We start from the raw sequence: 23,910 nt of genomic DNA, 5'->3' as shown, positions 1-23,910 counted from the left end.
GACCATGAATGTTAGACCGCAGCATTGCAAAGGAACTCAACCCATTGCCCCATCTGCAAGTCTAGCAGAATTATAAGATTATAATGGGAATCCTGACCAATTGTCACATGCCAAACTTAAAGATACTAATGCCAACAATAGTGCCCACGCACAGGGGCTGATGATGATAAGAGTGTCTGGAAGCTCGATAGTTGGAGGTTAGGGGGTGGTGGGAAGAGAGATTCTCAATTTGAATTCGCTGGGTAATGCAGCAAACGTAGCTGGGAGTTGAGAGACAACGGCAACATATAACGGACAAGAGACTCGCTCATTTTTCCAAAAGCAAAATACTGCAGATGCTGAAGATTTTGAAACAAAAACAGAAACTACTGGGAAACATTCAGCAGGTCGAGCAGCATCTGTGGAGATATAACATTTCAGGTCTGTGAAGATACAAAAGTCTGAGATCACGTACCAACCAACTCAAGAACAGCTTCATCCCCGCTGCCATCACTTTTGAATGGACCTACCATATATTAAGCTGATCTTTCTCTACACCCTAGCTATGACTGTAACCATTCTGCACACTCTCCTTTCCTTCGCCCCTCCCCTGTGTACTCTACGAATGGTATGTTTTGGCTGTACAACGCAAGAAACATTACTTTTCACTGTATCCCAATACATATGACAACATTAAATCAAATCAATTTTTTCTGATGAAGGAGTGTACTTAGCTCCTGGATCTTGAGATTTAACATGTGGTTTTATCTGAAGGTTTTTTCTTTGCTGCATTCTTTTCCTGTGACACTCTTTGTAAGTTTTACTCACAATTTGTCGCTCTGTCTGCTGCAGCCCATTTTCCATTAGAGTTTTATATTGATTACCTTTTACTTTTTCTTATGCCAGGAATTGTGCTGCCTTATGGTGGGAAACAGAGCTGACTTCACACAACTGGGAGAAGGTGCTGAAAGGAGACAATGAGGCACTGGAGGATCTAAGCCTCAGCTACATCTACATCCAGCTGAAATTATTTATAAATTCTGAAATAAAAGAATTTGGGGTTCTAGGAGGCTGCAGAGTTTGTCACGCTAGAAAAAAAAAAGTCTGGATCTTAGAATTTGCAACCATGCAGACAAAGTAACACACAGATGACAAAAGCAGGAGGCTGCCAAGCTCTTGCAAGCTCAGCACTGCAGAAAAACTGCAACAATTTTCTAAACATGAATGGGCCTCCAATGAAAAAGACATCATTCAAATCGCTCCACGGCCCAAAAGAAAATTTTATGAATTTACGTTAAATGTGTTTTTGTTAGCCATATTATAAGCCTCTCCTCTGTTGGCTGACTGGAGTGGAGGAGGGGATGAACAGCTGTAGATGAAAAAAATTCCATATTTTTTGAGAGATTTGGTAGGTTGGATTTCAGGTCTGATCAATTTCCAGGAGGTCACATAGCCACAGGTGAGTCTAGATAGCTACAAGATGGCTGCTTATTGTTTTATCATCTAATTTAAAAATCCAAAATTAAAGTGTGTTATTGTGATATATTTATGCTCTGCAGATAGACGTGCTGCTGAATCTCCAATGGTACTGCTCATCTGAAATTAGACCAGTGTTGGCAAAGCTTTCAGCCAGCGAGGGGTGGAGTCAATAACTACGGAACAGAGTTTGGGCTTCAGCCCTCCCAGTGTTTAATTGAAATTTCTGCTCATCCAGTACTGGATGTCAGGTTAGCGGTCAGATAATTTAGCAACAGTGGAGTAGTCAAGAGAGGTGGTGGTGAGATTTCATCATGCTTACAGGTGAAAATTAACACTATGTCTTCAGATGATGTCAATTAGGGATAACATGCAGATGTGAAATAGGAGGGGGCCATGGATAGATGCTTGGGTGGGGAGCCATTATTAATAATGGCCCCCGACCCAAGGTAATAATGCAAAAGCAGGAAGAGAAGGTACTGCAAGTGATTCTCCAGCTATGAATAGAGAGATAAGAATGGAACCATAGAGAGCAGTCCGATTGAGCTGGATGACAGTAGAGAGGCACTGGAGGAGGAGAATGTGGTCAACCATGTCAAAGGCTGCAAACAGATGGAGAAGGACAAGAAGGAAATGTTTACCTTTGTCATAGTCACATTGGATATAATGTGACTTTGATAAGAGCTTTTCCTGTACTGTGGCAGTGGCATCCCGAGGCCTTGTTCATCGCGGCCAGGGACTTCAATCAGGCCAAGCTCAAGAGTGTCCTACCAAGATACCACCAACATGTCTCCTATTCCACCAGAGGCCCAAATATTCCAGACCACTACCTTTGACCCTGTAATCCACATTTAAATTAGTCCTACCAAAATGAATCACCTCACATTTATCAGGGTTAAACTCCATTTGCCATTTTTCAGCCCAGCTTTGCATCCTATCTATGTCTCTTTGCAGCCTACAACAGCCCTCCACCTCATCCACTACTCCACCAATGTTGGTGTCATCAGCAAATTTACTGATCCACCCTTTAGCCCCCTCCTCTAAGTCATTAATAAAAATCACAAAGAGCAGAGGACCAAGCACTGATCCCTGTGGCACTCCGCTAGCAACCTGCTTCCAGTCTGAAAATTTTCCATCCACCACCACCCTCTGTCTTCGATCAGATAGCCAGTTACCTATCCAATCGGCCAACTTTCCCTCTATCCCACATCTCCTTACTTTCATCATAAGCCGACCATGGGGGACCTTATCAAACGCCTTACTAAAATCCATGTATATGACATCAACTGCCCTACCTTCATCAACACACTTAGTTACCTCCTCAAAAAATTCTATCAAATTTGTGAGGCACGACTTGCCCTTCACGAATCCGTGCTGACTATCCCGGATTAATCCGCATCTTTCTAAATGGTCGTAAATCCCATCCCTAAGGACCTTTTCCATCAATTTACCAACCACCGAAGTAAGACTAACCGGTCTATAATTACCAGGGTCATTTCTATTCCCTTTCTTAAACAGAGGAACCACATTCGCCACTCTCCAGTCCTCTGGCACCATCCCCGTGGACAGTGAGGACCCAAAGATCAAAGCCAAAGGCTCTGCAATCTCATCCCTTGCCTCCCAAAGAATCCTAGGATATATTTCATCAGGCCCAGGGGACTTATCGACCTTCAGTTTATTCAAAACTGGCAGTACATCCTCCCTCCGAACATCTATTTCCTCCAGCCTATTAGCCTGTAACACCTTCTCTTCCTCAAAAACATGGCCCCTCTCCTTGGTGAACACTGAAGAAAAGTATTCATTCATCACCTCGCCTATCTCTATTGACTCCATACACAAGTTCCCACTACTGTCCTTGACCGTTTTGGTAGATTGAACCAGGGCAGGACTTACTCAGTTAATGGTAGGGCGTTGGGGAGAGTTACAGAACAAAGAGATCTAGGGGTACATGTTCATAGCTCCTTGAAAGTGGAGTCACAGGTGGACAGAGTGGTGAAGAAGGCATTCGGCATGCTTGGTTTCATCAGTCAGAACATTGAATACAGGATTTGGAATGTCTTGTTGAAGTTGTACAAGACATTGGTAAGGCCATACTTGGAATACTGTGTGCAATTCTGGTCACCCTATTATAGGAAGGATATTATTAAACTAGAAAGAGTGCCGAAAAGATTTACTCGGATGCTACCGGGACTTGATGGATTGAGTTATAAGGAGAGGCTGAATAGACTGGGACTTGTTTCTCTGGAGCGTAGGAGGCTGAGGGGGTGACCTTATAGAGGTCTATAAAATAATGAGGGGAATAGACAACGTAGACAGTCAATATCTTTTCTCAAAGGTAGGGGAGTCTAAAACTAGAAGGCATAGGTTTAAGGAGAGAGGGGAGAGATACAAAAAGGTCCAGAGGGGCAATTTTTTCACACACAGGGTGGTGAGTGTCTGGAACAAGCTGCCAGAGGTAGTAGTAGAGGCGGGTACAATTTTATCTTTCAAAAAGCATTTAGATAGTTACATGGGTACAATGGGTATAGGGGGATATGGGCCAAATGCAGGCAATTGGGATTAGTTTAGGGGTTTTTTAAAAAAGGGCGGCGTGGACAAGTTGGGCTGAAGGGCCTGTTTCCATGCTGTAAACCTCTATGACTCTATGTCAACAAAATGATGGAGATTGTCATCAACTTCAGGAAGCGGACTGGAGGACATGCCCTTGTCTACATCAATGGGGACGATGTAGAAAGGGTTGAGAGCTTCAAATTTCTAGGTGTCCAGATCACCAACAACCTGTCCTGGTTCCTCCATACCACGCTATAGTTAAGAAAGCCCACCAACATCTCTACTTTCTCAGAAGACTAAGGAAATTTGGCACGTTAGCTACGAATCTCACCAACTTTTACAGATGCACTATAGAAAGTATTCTTTCTGGTTGTATCAAAGCTTGGTATGGCTCCTGCTCTGTCCAAGACTGCAAAAAACTACAAAGAGTCACGAATGAAGCCCAGTCCATCACGCAAACCAGCCTCCCATCCATTGACACTGTCTACAGTTCTCGCTGTCTCGGCAAAGCAGCCAGCATAATCAAGGACCTCACGCACCCCGGACATTCTCTCTTCCACCTTCTTCCGTCGGGAAAAAGATACAAACGTTTGAGGACACATACCAACCAACTCAAGAACGGCTTCTTCTCTGCTGTCATCAGACTTTTGAATTGACCTACTTTGCACTAAGTTGATCTTTCTCTACGCCCTAGCTATGACTGTAACACTACATTCTGCACTCTTTCCTTCCCTTCTTTATATACGGTATGCTTTGTCTGCATTGTGCGCAAGAAACAATACTTTTTACTGTATACTAATACATGTGACAATAATAAATCAAAAAACACTTGACTGGAATTTTAAACACATGGAGTTTGGGGGAAGATGGGAACAGATTTGAAGGTGACAACACATCCAAGGGCTTTGGTCGGAAAGGGAGGTTGAAGATGGGAGATGGTTGGATCACTGAACCCTGCTCTGTGACTCCACTGGCACGGGGCACGAAAACGTCCTTGAAGTATCTATAGTGCTCAGATCCAACATGTTTCTTACACGCTAGGCTCATTATGTGGAGTTCTTAAGTAAATGATGAACTCTACCAAATTGTAAATGGAATGTCCACTACACTGCAAGTGTATGGCTTCTATTTGAAAGAACGTTTCAGGACAGGCACATAGACTACAGCATATCCTCTCCTTCCAGTATAACCATGAGATTCAATGAAAAGAGGTGTTGTGCATTCATGGATTTTTTAAAAATGTAACATTATACAGGCTGCCAGCAGTCCATTCCAACTCCATGGCATTCGCGGTTCATTTTAGCACAGGAACTTGCAGCATGGAGCAGCATTCCCAATATCTTTATGATGGACCCTGCAAGAGCCCTTTTGTGTTTGATGACAACTAGAGTATTATACCACGTTACTCGCTTTGCTAAAGTGGAATCATTTTAATTGGTGTGCATGGTCTCAAGATCTTATTGTTGTAAGTATACCATGCAGAACGGTCATTAACCTGAAACACTAACTCTGTTTCTCTCTCCACAGCTGTCACCAGGCCTGCTGAATATTCCTAGTATTTTATGTCCTCGTTTCAGATTTCCAGCACTCTCAGTATTTTACTTTTATAATCTATTTTTTTGTAGTGTTGTCTGGATCATTGTTGGCTATGACACCTGGGAGAATCCCCCTGTTTGTTTTGAAATAACATAGGATCCTTTATATAAAGCTGAAAGGACAGTTGGTTCATGGCTTAACATGAAAACTGACACCTCTAACAGTGCAGCACTCCCTCAGTACGGCTCTGAAATGTAAATCAAGATTAGGTCACTAGGTTTGAAACAAGAATCTTCAGATTCAGAAATGTTATCACTTAGCAGAGGCAAACACCTATGTATTAGTGTTACGTGTACAAGATGCAGCAAAAAACCCTTTTTACTGTTATTCTCATACTGCATCACCAAGCCCTCTCCATTATATATTAATAGTCCACAATTTTTAAAATGGCATAACTCATTGAAATTGAAAAGTTCGATTAGATTTGACTGCAAGAAAAGCAGCAATAAATATTGTCGCAAGATGGCTTCATATCTCAAGATCATCTATTATTAAATGGACAACTTTTAGTAAAGCACTTTAGTTGAGTGGCACTGTAACAAAACTATCAAGATCATTAGTATGAATTAAAACATCCTCTTTAGTCTGGGAGAAAACAAGTATAATTGCAAACCATTTTAGTTGGGAGAGGGGATTTTGTCATGGAGTGTATTACTATACAGGTAGCAGCCAGTATCCAGGTTCTTCAGCCTACATCCCCTGGACTAAAACTTAAAATGATGAGATGTTTCCAGGCGTTATTAAAACCTTTTTTAATTTTTGATCCAAAAAAATTCAAGTATGGAAAAAGAGGTTTCAGCACAATGTCATTGCACAGTTTTTGTTTGAACTGATTTATTCGCGCAGAATAATGGAGATTTTGGAGGTCCACCTTCAGATACCTCAATTCATCCACAAATTAAAAGTTTACTCAAAACAAGGCAATGTGAGCTGTATTATCTATTTACCCAAATGGGAAGGCGGTGGCAGAGTGGTATTGTCAATAGACTAGTAATCCAGAGACCCAGGGTAATGCTCTGGGACCTGGTTCAAATCCAGGTGGAATTTGGATTCAATAAAATGTCCAATAATTACCATGAAACCATTACTGATTGTTATAAAAGTCTATCTGGTTCACTAATTTTATCAATTGCAGAATTTTTATCTACCTGGAGATGACTTAATAATGGCACCCACCACTTACAAAGTAGCATAAAAAGTAAATTCCATAAAAAAGACCAATATAAAGCCACCTCTTATTTAAAAAGGCAAATTCAATATTAAACGGAAAATAAAGGTAACATGCAACATATATTTTCCTAACATATCTTACATGTTTATTGCAGGATTACATGGCGTCTATAGCACAAAAACAAGGTATTCAGTCTAACTGATGTTATCCACACAAGCTCATCCCACCTCTCTTCATCTAGCCATGTCGACAAATCTTTTTATTCCTTTCTTCCTTATATTTATTTAACATTCCCTTGAACGCATTTATGCATTCCTCATGAGTGAACCTAGTCAGTGTGTGTTGGTAGGATATTTGACTGTAGGAGTGGGTATCAGAGGAGAGCCTTCCATCTTCTCATCTGAATTTTGCAGCAGGAAGAACTGTCATACACTTGCTATAAACTAATTACCAATCCCCCAGCACATCCAAATGCATATCCTTGGATGGCCTCATCCCTCCCCATCTCTTTAATCCGGCAACTCCCTGCATCCTAACTCACTATTTCTTTGGCTCCAGCTCAATGCATTACCCCCCACCCTTCACCCCATCATGAGCAGCTATCTAAGTTCCCCACACACTGAAATTCACATCCCAAACTATTCTACCCATTCCTTCTGCTTTAAGACGCTGCTCAATATTCTTTGACTGTGGTATGGTCGTCACCACCCACTCCCTTCCCTTTTTATTCCCATATGTAAAAGATGCTATATAAATGCAAGTTTTTATTTGATACAATGTACAGCACAGAAACAGGCCATGCTGGCGTTTCAAGCTCTCACACCCCAATACCAGCTTCACCTTCTATTTCTTTTTACCTTATATGCTTATCTAACTTCCCCTTAGATGCCTTTAAGCTGTTTGCTTTGACCACTCTATAAGGTAGCAAGTTCCACATTCTAACCACCCTCTAAATAAAGAAATTTCACCCGAATGGATTAGTAACTTATCTTCTATTTATTGACCTGAATTTTGGACATTCCACAAGTGGAAACATCTTCTCTGCATCTACATCATCAAAACGTTTCATAATTTTAAACACCTCGATCAGGAAATACTTCTATTAGGTCACCCTCTCAATCTCTTACCTACAGAAAAAAACCAGCCTGTTCAGTCTTTTCTGATGGGTAAACACTATTGTTGCTGCATCACCACTTCAATTGTGACAGATTTGACAGCACTCCTGGATTGCCTGCCATGAATGTAAAGACATATTTTCACAATCTTGAGTCCACTTACTGAAGAAGGCCATTGCTGACAGACTCTAGAAATTCTGCACTAAGAGTTTCGTCCAAACCATCTTCATGACAAGTCAGAAGAGCTTCCACCAATGGAAAAACTTCAGGTAATGTGACAATAGGTAAGCAGAGAACAGAATAGCTCCTCCGTCGTTCTGGTGGTAACCTACAAAAAAAATCACGTCTTAAAAGAAAAATTTTAAAAATCTTTCTTCTAGTTTATAAAATGAATAGAAAATGCTGGAAATACACAACTGTCTCTCACCCGACTGCTTTAGCCCTTGATGTTGCCTGCCAGCCAGACAACCCAGACTCCTGCCTACAGTGCCAAGTTGGTAGAGTCTCAAGCATACTTCTGATGTGAACTGTGCTAAAAGCCAGTATGGTAAAGGGGTTAGCACGCATGGACTTAATGTTCACCAGGAACATGCACGGAAGGTAAACTATGATGCCAATCGCTGGGCCAAATGGCCTCCTTCTGTATTGTAGGGATTCTAGATAGATTCTAAGAAGATTTTGAAAAGCATTGCTGAAGAACTAAATGGAATGGTCAAATGGGGAGCTAAGTGGCAGATGGAATTGACAAGGAAGTTCTCAATGAATGGTAGAACACTAGGAAGTTCTGTGGAACAAAGGGACCTTGGCGTATTTATCCTCAGATCTCTGCGGAAGGGCATGTTAGTAGGGTAGTGAAAAAAGCATATGGGACACCTGCCTTAATCTATCGAGGCATAGATTACAAAAGCAGGGAAGTCATGTTGGAGTTGTATAGAACTTTGGTGAGGCTAGAGTAGTGTGCGCAGTTCTGGTCGCCACATTATAGAAGGATGCGATTGCACTGGAGGGGGTGCAGAGGAGATTCACCAGGATGCTGCCTGGGATGGAACATTTAAGTTATGAAGAGAGGTTGCGCAGTCTTGGGTTGTTTTCGCTGGAGCAGAGAAGACTGAAGAGTGACCTGACCAAGATGTGCAAGATTATGAGGGACATGGACAGAGTAGGTAAGGAGCAACTGTTCCCCTTCGTTGAAGGGTCAGTCACGATGAGACATAGGTTCAAGGTGAGGGGCAGGAGATTTAAGGGAGATGTGAGGAAGAGCCATTTTTCCCAGAGGATGGTGACAGTCTGGAATGTGCTGCCTGGTAGCGGCACGGTAGCACAGTGGTTAGCACTGCTGCTTCACAGCTCCAGGGTCCCGGGTTCGATTCCTGGCTCGGGTCACTGTCTGTGTGGAGTTTGCACATTCTCCTCGTGTCTGCGTGGGTTTCCTCCGGGTGCTCCGGTTTCCCCCCACAGTCCAAAGATGTTGGGTTGATTGGCCAGGTTAAAAATTGCCCCTTAGAGTCCTGAGATGCGTAGGTTAGAGGGATTAGCAGGTAAATATGTGGGGGTAGGGACAGGCTGGGATTGTGGTCGGTGCAGACTCGATGGGCCGAATGGCCTCCTTCTGCACTGTAGGGATTCTATGATTCTAATCTATGATTCTGGGAGGATGGTAGAGGCAGGTTGCCTCGCATCCTTTAAAAAGTATCTGGATGAGCACTTGGCACATCATAACATTCAGGGCTATGGGCTAAGTGCTAGCAGATGGGAAAGGTGGGAGTTCAGATGTTTCTAATGTGTCAGTGCAGGCTCGATGGGCCGAAGGGCCTCTTCTGCGCTGTATGATCTTATCAATGATTAACATCTCCTAGTACTGAATCACTGGAAATACTAAAGTTACAGTTATTTTTGTTTCTAATTGGAAAGTTGAGTAGTTTTAAAAACAGCTAGCTGTTCCATTAGCACAATTTTTAGAAAATTGTGTAGGAGAGGTACAATTATGCAACTTGATTTTGCTGTTCATTAATACTCCTGAAATCTTTTCTAGAGTGCCTGGCCTCCAATGAGGCATTACTTGGTTTGTTGTTGCAGACATTGTGTCCTAGGCAACTATGAAATGAATCCTGAGGAGATCTTTTCTTCCTAAAATGAGACAGAATTGTGACAGATGTCACACAACGAGACAACTGGTTGAATTATTGCAAGACTTGGGATGGAACCTATAACTATACCTGCGTACACAAGATAATAGTTTGTTTTAATTAGAAGCTGAGTGTTACGACCCAAAATAGTCATAACTTATTAAATAAAACATTTTAAAAGCTTTGATATATGCTTTGGGTCATGCCGAGGACATGAAAAAAACACTACAGAAGTACAAGTTCCTTCTTTAAGTTATTCAGGACTATTTCTAATTGTTGCACAAATAATATCAGTATCGGAAAAACATCGATTTAGCAAACATCTTGATGACTGGGTTACTGCAGCCTCTGCAACACTTAACACAAAGCAGTCTCCTTGTTCTGTACCCCCATCCACCCCCTTAAATAATCACTCTTTCCACCACCAGCAACAGTGTGTTCCATATAGAAGATGAAGAGTAGCAACTCAAACAGCCCCCTTAGACAGCACCTTCCAAACCCAGCACCTCACCATCTAGAAGAACAAGGGCAGCAGATGCATGGAAACACTGCCAAATGCAACTTCCCCTCCAAGCTACACATTATCCTGACTTGAAACCATGATCGCTGTTCCTTCACCATTGCCGGGACAAAATCCTGGAACCCATTCCCAATAGCACACGGGCGTGTCTGTACCTGAAGGATTGCAGCCATTTAAAAAGGCACTCACTATTTCCTCTCAATGGCAATTAGGGATGGGGAACAAACGCTTCCCAAGAAAGGATTTTTACAAAATAGTCTGTGGTTTATACATGAAATGGCAATTAGAGGGTAAGGAATAATAGGATTGCAAAAACAAATTTAATACCCAACAGATGACCTATTAACAAGCTTCTTTTTTTGGGACATCAACAAGCTACGCTATGACAAGACAGGATGCAGGTTCACACACATGAATATCTGCACAGCAATTAAGTTCCAATTGCAGCCAAGCTGTCAGAGGAAGATGCAAAATGGCCAAGTTTGTGAAGAGAGAGAAAAGATAATTAAAACAAAAATATCCTAGAATATATCAAATTTCACTGTTCTTCAGGCACTTCCTCATATCCGACTATAAGCAGCATGATCAGAGGTTTTAAGAGTAGCTCACATGTCCACCCCAGCATTCATAGTGGAGAAGATGAGTCTAAGGGATGGGGGAGCAAATGTATACTTTTATATTTAAATAAAAGTAGTTTTTAAGATAAGTTAAAGCCATGCTTTTTGAACACAGAAATTACGATTCTGCTCATGATAATGCAACTCTGGCTGTTCAATTCAATTCTTCGCTCTGCGTTCACAACAGTAAAGACATTTAAACTAATGTCAAGTAGGGTTTACATTGTGCCTAGAGGTACTCAGCAAACAAGATTGAACATTGCACTAGTACAATGTTCAATGTCACCTCTCCAGGGTGATTCATAGCCCATTTCTACAAAATCAGCTTTACACTGAAACTAAACTTCCAAAAGGAACAAATCAATATGCAAATTTTCCCCTCTATTAAGAAGGCAGAAAGATTTAGCACAGTGAAATTTAACCTAGAATTTAAATTTTCATTATTAGCAAATGTAAAAGTTTATTTGGATCTGCATTTAAACAATTTCACATCAGGTCTCAAACCAATTACCTACGTTAGAAACAAGGAACGTCTGTCACACTGAGAGCCTTGAAGTTCCTTCACTACAGAGGAGACCATCTGGAAAAAAAAATAGGTAATCATCATAAACAATAAAATCACAAGCTATCAAATTTCCTTGACCACGAGGGAGATTTCACTTAGACTTTCCCGTGTTCAAAGGTTCTATTTTAATCACGGGCATAATAGCTAATGCAAGTTGTATGTAAAAAGGAAGAAATAGTCAAAATGAGTTATCATATTTTTTTTTAAATGGTCGACGAGGCCAACACTTTCTGTCTGAAGAGGAAACTAGAGGATTGATAGTTTAGATTGATTCCAGTTTCCCTCCCGAAAGAAAATGATTCTACACTTACAATATTAAATTAATTGTAGAATCATAGAATAGTCACAGCACCAAAGGAGGTCATTTAATCCATCGAGTCCATGCCGGTTTGCTACAAGAGGAAGTTAGTTCATCCCTCTCCCCTGCCCTTTCCCCATAGCCCTGCAATTATTTTGCTTATCCATTTCTCTCTTGAAAGCCACAATTTAATTTGTTAGCACAACGCTCTCAGGCAGTGCATTCCAAGTTCTTCCTCAAGTTGCCTTTGGCTCATATGCCAATCACTTTAAATCTGGGTCTCCTGGTTCTCGATCGTTCTGCCAATTGGAACAGTTTCTTCTATTCTGTACTCTGTCCAGATTCCTCATGATTCTGAACACCTCTGTCGAATCTCTTCACAACCTTCTCTTATCCAAAAAGAACCGAATGAAGTCCCTCATCCATGGAACCATTCTCGTAAATCATCATTTGCTCCCCCATCCCTTAGACTCTCTAACGCCTTCACATCGTTCCTAACAGACAGTGCACAGAATTATTCACAATACCCCAGTTGAGGCCAAACTTTTACAAAGGTTCATTATAACTTTCTTCTTTTTGTACTCCATTTTGTACTTTGAGGCGGCACGGTGGCACAGTGGTTAGCATTGCTACCTCACAGCGCCAGGGACCCGAGTTCAATTCCGGCCTGTGTGGAGTTTGCATGTTCTCCCTATGTCTGCGCGAGTTTCCTCTGGGTGCTCCGGTTTCCTCCCACACTCCAAAGATGAGCGGGTTAGGTGGATTGGCCATGTTAAATTGCCCCCTAGTGTCGGGGGGCTAGCTCGGGTAAATACGTGGGATTACGGGGATAGGGCCTGGGTGGGATTGTGGTCGGTGCCGACTCGATGCGTCAAATGGCCTTCTTCTGCACTGTAGGGATTCTATGCCTCTATTTATAAAGCCCAGGGTCCCCTACATCTTTTTAACCACTTTCTCAATCTGCCCTGCCATTTTGAATTTCTGCATATATAATCCGAGGTCCTTCTGTTTCTGCACCCCCATCAGAATTGTAACTTTAGTTTATATTACCTATCCTCATTCTTCCTACTAAAAGTATCAATTCACACTTTGCCACTTTAAATTTCATCTGCAACTTGTCCACCCATTCCATTAGCCAAAGTATGAACTCTGGATGTCTATCATTATCTTCCTTGCAGTACACTATAGTTCCAAGTCTTGTATCATGTGCCAATTTTGAAATTGTACTCTAAGCTTTATCATTAATATACACCAAGAAAAGCAGTGGTCCCAAAACCAACTCCTGGGGAACACCACTGTATACCATCATCCAGTCAGAAAAACAACCGTAAAAAAAGAAAACCCTGTATGTCTGGCAGCATCTGTGGAGAGAGAAACAAGAGTTAATGTTTTGAGTCCAATATGACTCTTCTTCAGAACTGGAGGTAGGAATATGATGGGTTTTATGCTGTTCAAAAGTGGGGAGGGTCGGGGAAACAAAATGATAGGTCAGGGATGGGTTATTAAATGGCAAAGATGTAATGGAGGGAAAGGGAGTTGTAATGGCAGTAAACAAAGCATTAGTCTAGAGTAGGTGCTAATAATAAAATAAAAGTCAGCCTTGTGCGAAAGCAAAAACATGGAAATATTTATAGCCTGGCACTTGCAGGGGTTGGGGAGGTGGGGAGGGGTTGTAGAGTTCAGAATAGAGGACAAAACTCATGGTCTGAGATTGTTGAATTCAATGTTGAGTCCAGAAGGCATTAAGGTGCCTAATCAGAAAATGACACGCTGTTCCTCATGCTTGCGACAGGTTTCACTGGGCTACCGCAGCAGGGCGAGGACAGAAATGGGAACAAGATGGTGAACTGAACTGGAAAATTGAAATTCTGTTTTTATTTCGGATCTCCAGTCTTTTTCAGCATGGAGGTCGGTCACCAGTGGAGTGCCCCAGAAAACTGTTCTGGGACCCTTGCTCTTTGTGACTTTTATAAATGACCTGGATGAGGAAGTGGAAGGGTGGGTTGGCAAGTTTGCTGATGACACAAAGGTTGGTAGTGTTGTGGATAGCGTAGAGGGATGTCAGCAGTTGCAACGAGACATAGATAAGATGCAAGACTGGACGGAGAAGTGGCAGATGGACTTCAACCCAGATAAGTGTGTGGTGGTTCATTTTGGCAGGTCGAATAGGGTGAAAGAATATAATATTAAGGGTAAGACGCTTGGCAGTGTGGAAGATCAGAAGGATCTTGGGGTCCAGGTTCATAGGACGCTCAAAGCAGCGTCGCAGGTAGAGGCTTTGGTTAAGGCGGCGTATGGAATACTGGCCTTCATCAATAGAGGAATTGAGTTTGGAAATCGGGAGATAATGCTGCAGCTGTATAGGACCCTGGTCAGACCCCACCTGGAGTACTGTGCCCAGTTCTGGTCGCCTCATTACAGAAAGGATGTGGAAGCCATAGAAAGGGTGCAGAGGAGATTTACAAGGATGTTGCCTGGATTAGGTGGCAGAGGACAGGTTGAGAGAGCTAGGTCTTTTCTCCTTGGAGAAGCGAAGGATGAGAGGTGACCTGATCGAGGTGTATAAGATGTTGAGAGGTATTGATAGAGTGGATTCTCAGAGGCTTTTACCCAGGGCTGAAATGGTTGCCACAAGAGGTCACAGGTTTAGTGTGCTGGGGAGTAGGTACAGAGGAGATGTTAGGGGTAAGTTTTTCACTCAGAGGGTGGTGGGTGCGTGGAATCGGCTGCCGGTAGTGGTGGTGGAGGCGGATTTGATAGGGTCTTAAGAGACTTTTGGATAAGTTCATGGAAGTTAGTAAGATCGAGGGTTATAGGTAAACCTAGTAGTTAGGGACATGTTTGGCGCAACTTGTGGGCCAAAGGGCCTGTTTCTGCTGTAGCTTTTCTATGTTCTATTTTGTTTTTATAACGATAATATTATTTTCTATTGTCCGATTCCTGTATCTCAGAACCACGGGATCAATTTACAATCATAGTGATATAGAGAGGAAAGAAAATTGCAACCTTCAAAATGCAAGGGTAAATTTTGCTGATACCTGCCCCCAGAGAACATCAATTTCCCAGATTGGAAAAGCCATGAAAGAGCATCATTTCACCAGATTGCCCCATGATTTCCTGCGCTTCTAGGAGATGGGGAGAGGGAGAAGTGGGTCCATGCCTCCAATATGACCGACCCATCACAGCCATATTCATGTGGGTAAGACGGGCGTGACAGCCTCTTGTCTCACTTTTCCAAGATAATACGTTGAGCAACTCAATTTAAAATTCTTACTCTTCCTGCAGGTGCTAGATCCATATGGAAATTTTCATTCGTGGGATATGAACGATGCTGGCTGGCCAGCATTTATTGCCCGTCCCTAATTGCCCTTGAGAAGGTGGTGGTGAGCTGCCTTCTTGAATCGCTGCAGTCCATGTGCAGTGGTTGACCCACAGTGCGGTTAGGGAGGGAATTCCATGATGTTGACCCAGCGACTGCGAATGAACGGCGATATATTTCCAAGTCAGGACGGTGAGTGGCTTGGAGGGAAACTTGCAGGTGGTGGCATTCCCATTTATCTGCTGCCCTTGTCCTTCTAGATGGTCGTGGGTTTGGAAGGTGCTGTCTAAGGATCATCGGTGAATTGCTGCAGTGCATCTTGTAGATAGTACACACTGCTGCTACTGAGCATCGGTGGTGGAGAGATTGAATGTTTGTGGATGTGGTGCCAATCAAGCGGGCTGCTTTGCCCTGGATGGTGGCAAGCTTCTTGAGTGTTGTTCGAGCTGCACCCTCCAGACAAGTGGGGAGTATTCCATCATACTCCTGACTTGTGCCTTGCAGATGGTGGACAGGCTTTAGGGAGTCAGGAGGTGAGTTACTCACCCCAGTACTCTTAGCCTTTGACCTGCTCTTGTAGCCACTGTGTTTATGTGGTGAGCCGAGTTGATTGTCTGATCAATGGTAACCCCAAGGATGTTAACAGTGGGGGAATTCAGTGACAGTAACACCATTGAATGTCAAGGGGGTGGAGGTTAGAGTGTCTCTTATTGGTGATGGTCATTGCCTGGCATTTGTGCGGTGTGAATGTTACTTGCCACTTGTCAGTCCAAGCCTGGATATTGTCCAGATCTTGTTGCATTTAAACATGGACTGCTTCAGTATCTAAGGAGTCACGAATGGTGAACATTGTGCAATCATCGGCGAACATCCCCACTTCTGATCTTATGACGGGGGAAGATCATTGATGAAGCAGCTGAAGATGGTTGGGCCTAGGACACTACCCTGAGAGACTCCTGCAGAGATGTCCTGGAGCTGAGATGACTGACCCTCCACAAGTGCAACCATCTTCCAATGTACCAGGTATGACTCCAACCAGCGAGAGTTTTCCCCCTGGTATCCATTTATTCCAGTTTTGCTAGGGCTCCTTGATGCCTCACAGTCGAGTGCGGCCTTGATGTCAAGGGTTGTCACTCTCACCTCTGATCTGTGCGAAGGCAGTCTTGGGCCACGTTAATGGTACAGGAGTCAAATACAAGATTCATGAATCTGGACAGGATTAGCACTGTTTGGGAGTGGGCAGTGTCACCAGGATATGGAGCAGGTCATTAAGCTCCTCGAGCCTGTTTGTCATTATATCATGATTCTCCTCCATCTACCACTGGGTTTCCAAGTCTCTCAATACCCTTTCCAATTTCAAAAAAAGAATCAATGTCAGTTTCTATGTTTTCAACTAACCTGGCCTCAACAACCTTTAGGCAAGGGTAATGTACCTTGACAATACCCTTGAAAGGCCAACCTGTTACTTAAACGTTATTTGCCCTTTGTTTTAGACTTTCGACCAACACATTTTTTTTCTTTATCTCCCTATCTAATCTTTTAATCATCTTAAACACCTCAATTAGAATCACCTCAAAATTTTCTGCACCCAAGGCAATACAGGTCTGTGCAACCTGTACTCATAATTTAATCCTTTTGATTCTAGTATCACTCTGGTGAATCCTCCAAGGATAATACATCCTCTCTGAGGTGCAGTTAACTGAATGGAGTCTCCCTGATGTAGTCTAACCAGAGCTTTTTACAACTATTAAATATATCAGAGGAAAATGTGCTTTAAATACCATCTGAGAAAACAAACAATCCAGCCATATTCTTCATTAAGCCAATTTCAGGGTTTATGTTCCAGGACAGATTGGTCAACATATGGGTTGGAATGGAATTTTATTTTTACTAAACTGTACACCTTTCCTAGTTAAAAAGGTCACAGCAATAGTGCTTGGTGAAGGAGTCCATGTGGATACCTTAGCCAGTAAACTCAGTTATAGTACTCCTGGAGAACCTTGCTGACCTTGCCAAGGAGCAGTTAATTATATAATGTGCTGTCTGAAGACTAGAGACCTCAGACATACCCCATGGAGAGGGGAAAATTACAGAGCTATTTTCTAAAATCGTTCTCCTTATGAAATTTAACTGAAAAAGACCCTTTTATATTCCCATAGTAAAACTAGCATCTTTATCCAGAGTGGAAAGATAGAATGCAGAAAAAGTGAAGTAAATTAAATGGAATTTGAAGAACTTTGAACAGAAACCCAAGATGAAGGGATGAATTAACGAGTGAGTGCTGAGTGGGTGTGCCAAACCACTTAGTGTTTTTGTCTCAAAATAGGTAGTGGAATAATGCCAAGGTGAAACTGCTGTATGCTGAAAGGTAATAAATTAGCCATAGTTAAGATAGCTAATGCACTTTTATTACTTTTGGCTTTTCATCATCTCCAGGTAGTCTACAACAAGACTTCGAATTCAGTTTAGTGGCAAGTGTGAGCCTGCTATGTGGATCATGTTAATATGTTTTTTTAAAATAGAAAGCTAGTTAGGTAAGAAAACAAAGTAGTAAGTGACAATGAAAGGAAGAAATAATGGATGAAATGGATGAGCTATGAAGAACTTCCTCACACTTGAATTAAAACGTAACCTGTGGTACTCCGTTTTGTACACTTTTATGTTTTTACAACACTTGGGCCGCGATTTTATTGGACGTTCATACCACCTTCCTGTTGCAGCGAGGTCGGAGAATTTGACACCCAGCCAAATCTCCATTCACTGCAGCGGGATGGGAAAGTCCTGCTGGCGTGAATGGCTGTAACATGCCAGTGTTGGTCTAAAATAAATTCCCAAAAAGATTTTTAAAATTTCTTTCTCTCCCTTTGAGCCTTTACCACTGCATGGATCAGTGGACTGTGCTGACCAAAGAATTTAAAAGAATTCAAGAAGTTGCACGTACATAAAGAATGCTGTTATGGAAACCTGGCATTTAAAATATAACCCCAAACCCAACTCTTCAGCCCTTGCCAGTGACAAACATGCATCCAACGTTGCTAAGAGACATATGTGGTCAGGATTATTATGCAACTGGCCCCAGTTTTGGCAGAATTTTAAATCAGCAGAAAAAGGCCCACCAAAAAAAACTCAATGCTTTCCTAGACTATTTCTCATCTGCAGCGACCCAACTTACTCTATTTTACAACAAAAACAGACACTTGGGACTGCATACACTAACTGTAACACATACGTACAAAGTGAATGTTCTAATTAGCACTTAAAAATGTTCTTTTTATTATTTTACTTACGTTTTTCAACAATTTAGAATGGTATTCCTCGTCCGGGTAATGTAGACTCTGAATAAAACTTCTTACTCCATGATCGACACCAGTCAAACTCTGCAGCAAGTTCTTTTTATTAAAAAGAAATAAATAATTTAACAGTAAACATGCACGTCAACGTCAATGCATACATATGGCTCAATTGACTCCACATGATGAAACCCAAAAGTAAATCTTTATTCACTAAAACTCGAAAGCAAACTGATTCATCAGTTTCTGTTCAGACACTGCTATGAACAGAACTTGTACGAAACTGTGAAATGGAGAACTGACCATTCCATCCATTTATAAATCGGGAGTATCGAGTATAAAAGTTGGAGTGTTATGGTAAGGTTATATAAGGCATTGGTGAGGCCGAATTTGGAGTATTGTGTACAGTTTTGGTCCCTAGTTACAGGAAGGATGTAAATAAGATTGAAAGAGTGCAGAGAAGGTTCACAAGGATGTTGCCGGGACTTGAGAAGCTGAGTTACAGAGAGAGATTGAATAGGTTGGGACTTTATTCCCTGGAGCGTAGAAGATTGAGGGGAGATTTGATAGAGGTGTATAAGATTTTGATGGGTATAGATAGAGTGAATGCAAGCAGGCTTTTTCCGCTGAGGCTAGGGGAGAAAAAAACCAGAGGGCATGGGTTAAGGGTGAAAGGAGAAAAGTTTAAAGGGAATATTAGGGGGGGCTTCTTCACGCAGAGAGTGGTGGGAGTGTGGAATGAGCTGCCGGATAAAGTGGTAAATGCGGGGTCACTTTTAACATTTAAGAAAAACTTGGACGGGTTCATGGATGAGAGGGGTGTGGAGGGATATGGTCCAAGTGCAGGTCAGTGGGACTAGGCATAAAACAGACAAGAAGGGCCAAAAGGCCTGTTTCTGAGCTGTAATTTTCTATGGTTCTATGGTTCTAAGTGGCTGGAAACAAGTGGATAGAAATAAATTTACAAACTAGGTGGGTCCAGAGGCTGAAATGAGAAACTCGGGCTGGAATCGTCAGTGATGTCATTCAAATGGGTTGTGGACAATTTCTGAAAAAATTACCTGGATTTAGTACTATTGTAGGTAGACAATAGATTACAATTAAGGCACAATGTGGATGTGTACAGGATATGGCATCAAATTAGCATAGAAATGTCATAAACCCAAGCTGCAAGATATGACAAGACTGTTGCAGAATCACTATTCTGAAACCCTCTCGGTCTAATGGTTGATATTTCTGTGACCAGTGGCATCTTGGTGACAATTGTGGATATAGAACGATATTGAAATAGAAAATTGAGAAACACCATGAGAGGTTTTGCCATGTTACAAAGCAGCAAATAAATGCAAGTAGTTGTTGGCAAGAAAATTGAGACATGGATTTTAATGAAAAACCCAGAATATCTTCACCAAATACAGTACTGACACCATAAGTGCACAATAGAGGGAAGTGAACTACAAATGATGCAAAGCTAATTTAAAAATCTAAAATTTGAAATAACCTAGGCAGTTCAGTAAACCACCTTCTGGAAAAGAGAAAACAATGATTATTGTGTCAGCCTTTTCTAGCATTAGATATTTTACCAGCCGTGAGGTATCTGTGAACATGACAGCATGTAGGCATTGAAATGTCAATTACCCAATTCAAGATTCTATGGGTTCACTTAAGATGAAAAATAGTTCCATCCATTCTACCATTTCTGAAAGAAGTTTTGCCACCCATTGAAACTTTTGGGATCCATCTGCCTAGCAAGGATGCAAAGCTGCACACATCAATTTTCTAATGATAGACTACTGATTATATTCCCCTCTTCCCGAAAGTAAGTGATACAAACTGGGGGTCATTGGCACCAAAGTGGTTCAAAATTGACATGCCAAGCAATGGAAATTCAAAACTAAGTCAATCATCTCTAGTAGTGAGCCAGGTTTGGAAAAGTTTCCCAATGGATGACTTCATATTTCACACAGCAGTGATGGAAAAAGTGGCAACATATAACTAACAATTTTGATTTTCCACTTACAGAACAGTGGAGGCCTTTCGACTACTCAGGTAACTCCACTGGTCACAGCTGCAGCTACCAAAGTAGAACCATTATTAATAACACAGTACTACTTATTTATTTCTTTGCCCACACCATGCTCGAGTTGTTTGCTGACATTCACCATTTAGGCTTATTCATTAAAAATTGGCCATTTACGTAAAGTGTCTGAGGTTTGCGGAAACAGTTACTTACTGTCTTTAGAAGAGAGGTGGGGAGAAATTAAGCTTTATCAAAAATCCTAAGACTGATGCACAAAGGTTAACTTTTCAAATGAATGGGTGGAAAATCATGGGAAGCATGTGCCCAAATTCCAAATACAAGTTCCCAATTGGCAAATTAGGCAGAAGTGCAAATTTGTAAAATTAACTTTAAAAATAACAATCAACTTACTAGTTACATCCTTAAAAGTTCCCCAAAATTTGCCACGTTTAAGCTAAAGTTGAGCGGGTTGCGTCTACTATACTCCATGGCTAGAAAATCCTCCTTACATCACATTTGTCCCAGACAAAACAATGTACTGCTTTGTGAGCTTACAATGCAACATCTTCTAGCTATAGTTGCCATGCTTGCTTTCGTAAACAGACTCCAGTGCAATGCTTTTCAGAGTAAAATGCAACTTTTGATCTTTACTTAAAAATATCCATGCGCACCACCTCTGCATCCAATGAACTTCACAAAGTCGTTAGTTAGTAGCAGTCGTTACTTCTAAGCAACAATTAAAGTCTTCAGGACTAAGCCTAAATTGAAAAGAAATTTGAGAGTCAATCTTCCCTGTGAGCTGGACGGATAAAAGTGGGGTGGAGTGGAGGGCAGGCACAAAGGTGGACAGGAATCAGTGCTGGAGAGATTTTATCCTGCTAGCTTTCTAAAAAGAGCAGATTAATATTGAAACCCTGGGCCTTATCTGTCTCCTAAGCAGGTGACAGGGGTTACCTGAGTGGTGGCAGAAGTGAGATTTCAAGCAGCACTCTTTCAATGCCACTCTTGGAGAGGTGTTGCATCAAGTTATCTTTGATGGGCATCATTAGCTAAGCTAGCATGCGTTGCCAATCTACAATTGCCTTCGAATTGAGTGGCTTTTTAGGCCTTTTCAGAGGGCAGTTAAGAGTTAATCAGATTAGGATCGACTTGGAGTCACATACAAGCCAGGCCAGGTAAGAATAGCAAATTTCATTCCCTAAAGGACATTAATGGTTCAGATGGATTTTTATTTCATAGTTACCATTACTGATACAAACTTTATGTTCCAGATATATTAATTGAATTTTAATTCCACTAGCTGCTATGGTGGGATTTGAACCCATGTCATAAGAGCATTAGCCTCTGCTACATTACTAATCCAGCGACATGACCACTTTGCCACCATCTCCTCTTAGTGAAGGAGAGTGGGTTGGAGGAGTCCGGGACGTGGCAGACTCAAGATTTGCAAGCCGGCCCACAGGAGCATCTTACTCTTTTTTAAAAAATCATCTGCGTGACATGGGCGTCACTGGTTGGCCGGCATTTATTGCCCATCCCTTGTTCAGAAGGCAGTTGAGAGTCAACCACATTGCTGTGGCTCTGGAGTTACATGTAGGCCAGACCAGGTAAGGACGCTAGATTTCCTTCCCTCAAAGACATTAGTGAACCAGATGGGTTTTTAAGATTATCAACAATGATTTCATGGTCATCATTAGATTATTAATTCCAGATTTTTAAAAAAAATTGAATTCAAATTCCACCACCTGCCGTGGTGGGATTCAAACCCAGGTCCCCTTAACATTAGCGGAGTTTCTGGATTTATAGTTCAGCGGTAATACCACTAGGACATCGCCTCCTTGCCCACAAAGAAACAAAAAAGTAAACTCATCTTTGTAGGCATCTCCTGTGCCAGATCAGTTTTGTGGCAACTTTGACCTGGTGGAAAAACCACAAGGGCTCATTGCGCAGGCCTGCTGCGACGATTCCAGTTGGGCTCCAAAGACATCATCAGGATGTAATCGGAAAACTTACAGCAGGACTCAGCTTCATTGCAGTGGATGTCCCAGCTCACCCCACTAAAGAGAGTACATTAATATCAGGACCCACGGGAAAGCATCGAGATTGGAGGGGATAAGTTGCACAAAGCATTTTAACTACCCACCCGCCTGGATGCTGCTGTGCAAGGGGGGGTGGGGGTTGAAATTCCCTCCATGGTGCCAGAGTTGGAATCAGTGTAAAATGATTTTAATAGCAGTTGCTGGAACCAGCATTAAAGCAGAAACAGGCTTCCCATTATCCTTGCTGATTGCTCACTGCTGGCATAGTGGTTCTAAATCATTAATATGGAGCCTATCCAACTACCTATAAAAATGTCTAAAAGAGATGTTGGTGGGGAAATGAAAACAAAAGTACAATAATCAAATTCAAACTGTCTAGGTTTCATTATGCAGAGCCAATTCTCCCAGGGAGGGGCACAAAAAAAAACAGGCAAAGTCTGGGTATTCATAAAAGAAAGCATAAATCTCCTACTTTAAGGGCTACTCTTCTGCTATAGCAGATAATAATTTACAAGAGTTAAGTTTTACAAACTGTCTGTTTGCTTTTGTCCAATAAAAACAATCTGAAATAGAGCTGTATCTCAGTATGCCTGTTAACCCAAAGACGTGCATTACCTATGCACAATTACTATCTGAATGCTGTCAACTGTAATCATTAATGGAAGATCCAGACCTCCGAATTCCAGCAAAGATATAGTCCAAAACGCAGAAATAAAGTTTAGCTTTCAAATCACTATTTCCTACAATAGAAGAATTCTATATTAAGCAAAGTAGAAACTTATTGAATTCTGAAATTATAATGCATAATGGCTGAGAACGCACCCCAATGTTTTGAAAAAGTCAGGGTTTGCACACAGATGGTGTCCTGATCTTCTGTATTATACCAAGATGAGAAAGACAGATTGACAGTAACCCACTTTTGTAAATATGTGGCAATAGAAATTCACAGTTAACCAAGAATAATGACAGGCTAACCTTTGGGTATGATGCTTTATTGACATGCAATACACTTTCTGTATTTTCCATTAGATACTTAATGGTCTGTTATGTTATTTTAATAATGCAATAGAACTGGTGCATCAATGCATACTGTGAAAAGGGAAAAGCTCCAACAGCAGCAAATACTGGTTTTACAATTGGCTTTCAATCTCTTTCACCAGCACCACTCCATCTTAAAACTAATCTCAGCATACCAACTACAAAACATGCTGCGAGCTATTTGTTACTGT

At 41.7% G+C, this 23,910-nt stretch overlaps 1 protein-coding gene across 3 annotated transcripts in view; it reads right to left on the bottom strand.

The window, feature by feature from the left end:
- fancc (FA complementation group C) overlaps nt 1–23,910 on the bottom strand; it is a 154,726-nt gene that overhangs the window by 59,168 nt on the left and 71,648 nt on the right. For 2 of the 3 annotated variants that reach the window (XM_078214414.1, XM_078214415.1), the window contains exons 5-7: nt 18,620–18,721; nt 11,666–11,730; nt 8,051–8,215 (exon numbers count right to left, since the gene is read on the bottom strand). In XM_078214414.1, the coding sequence (XP_078070540.1) occupies nt 8,051–8,215; nt 11,666–11,730; nt 18,620–18,721 (332 nt within the window). The remainder of the gene's footprint in view (nt 1–8,050; nt 8,216–11,665; nt 11,731–18,619; nt 18,722–23,910) is intronic. The other variant, XM_078214416.1, reaches the window with a different exon arrangement.

Source organism: Mustelus asterias, chromosome 6 (genome assembly GCF_964213995.1).
Source record: "Mustelus asterias chromosome 6, sMusAst1.hap1.1, whole genome shotgun sequence".
NCBI lineage: Eukaryota > Metazoa > Chordata > Chondrichthyes > Carcharhiniformes > Triakidae > Mustelus > Mustelus asterias.
This window is presented reverse-complemented; position numbering and strand designations above follow the sequence as displayed.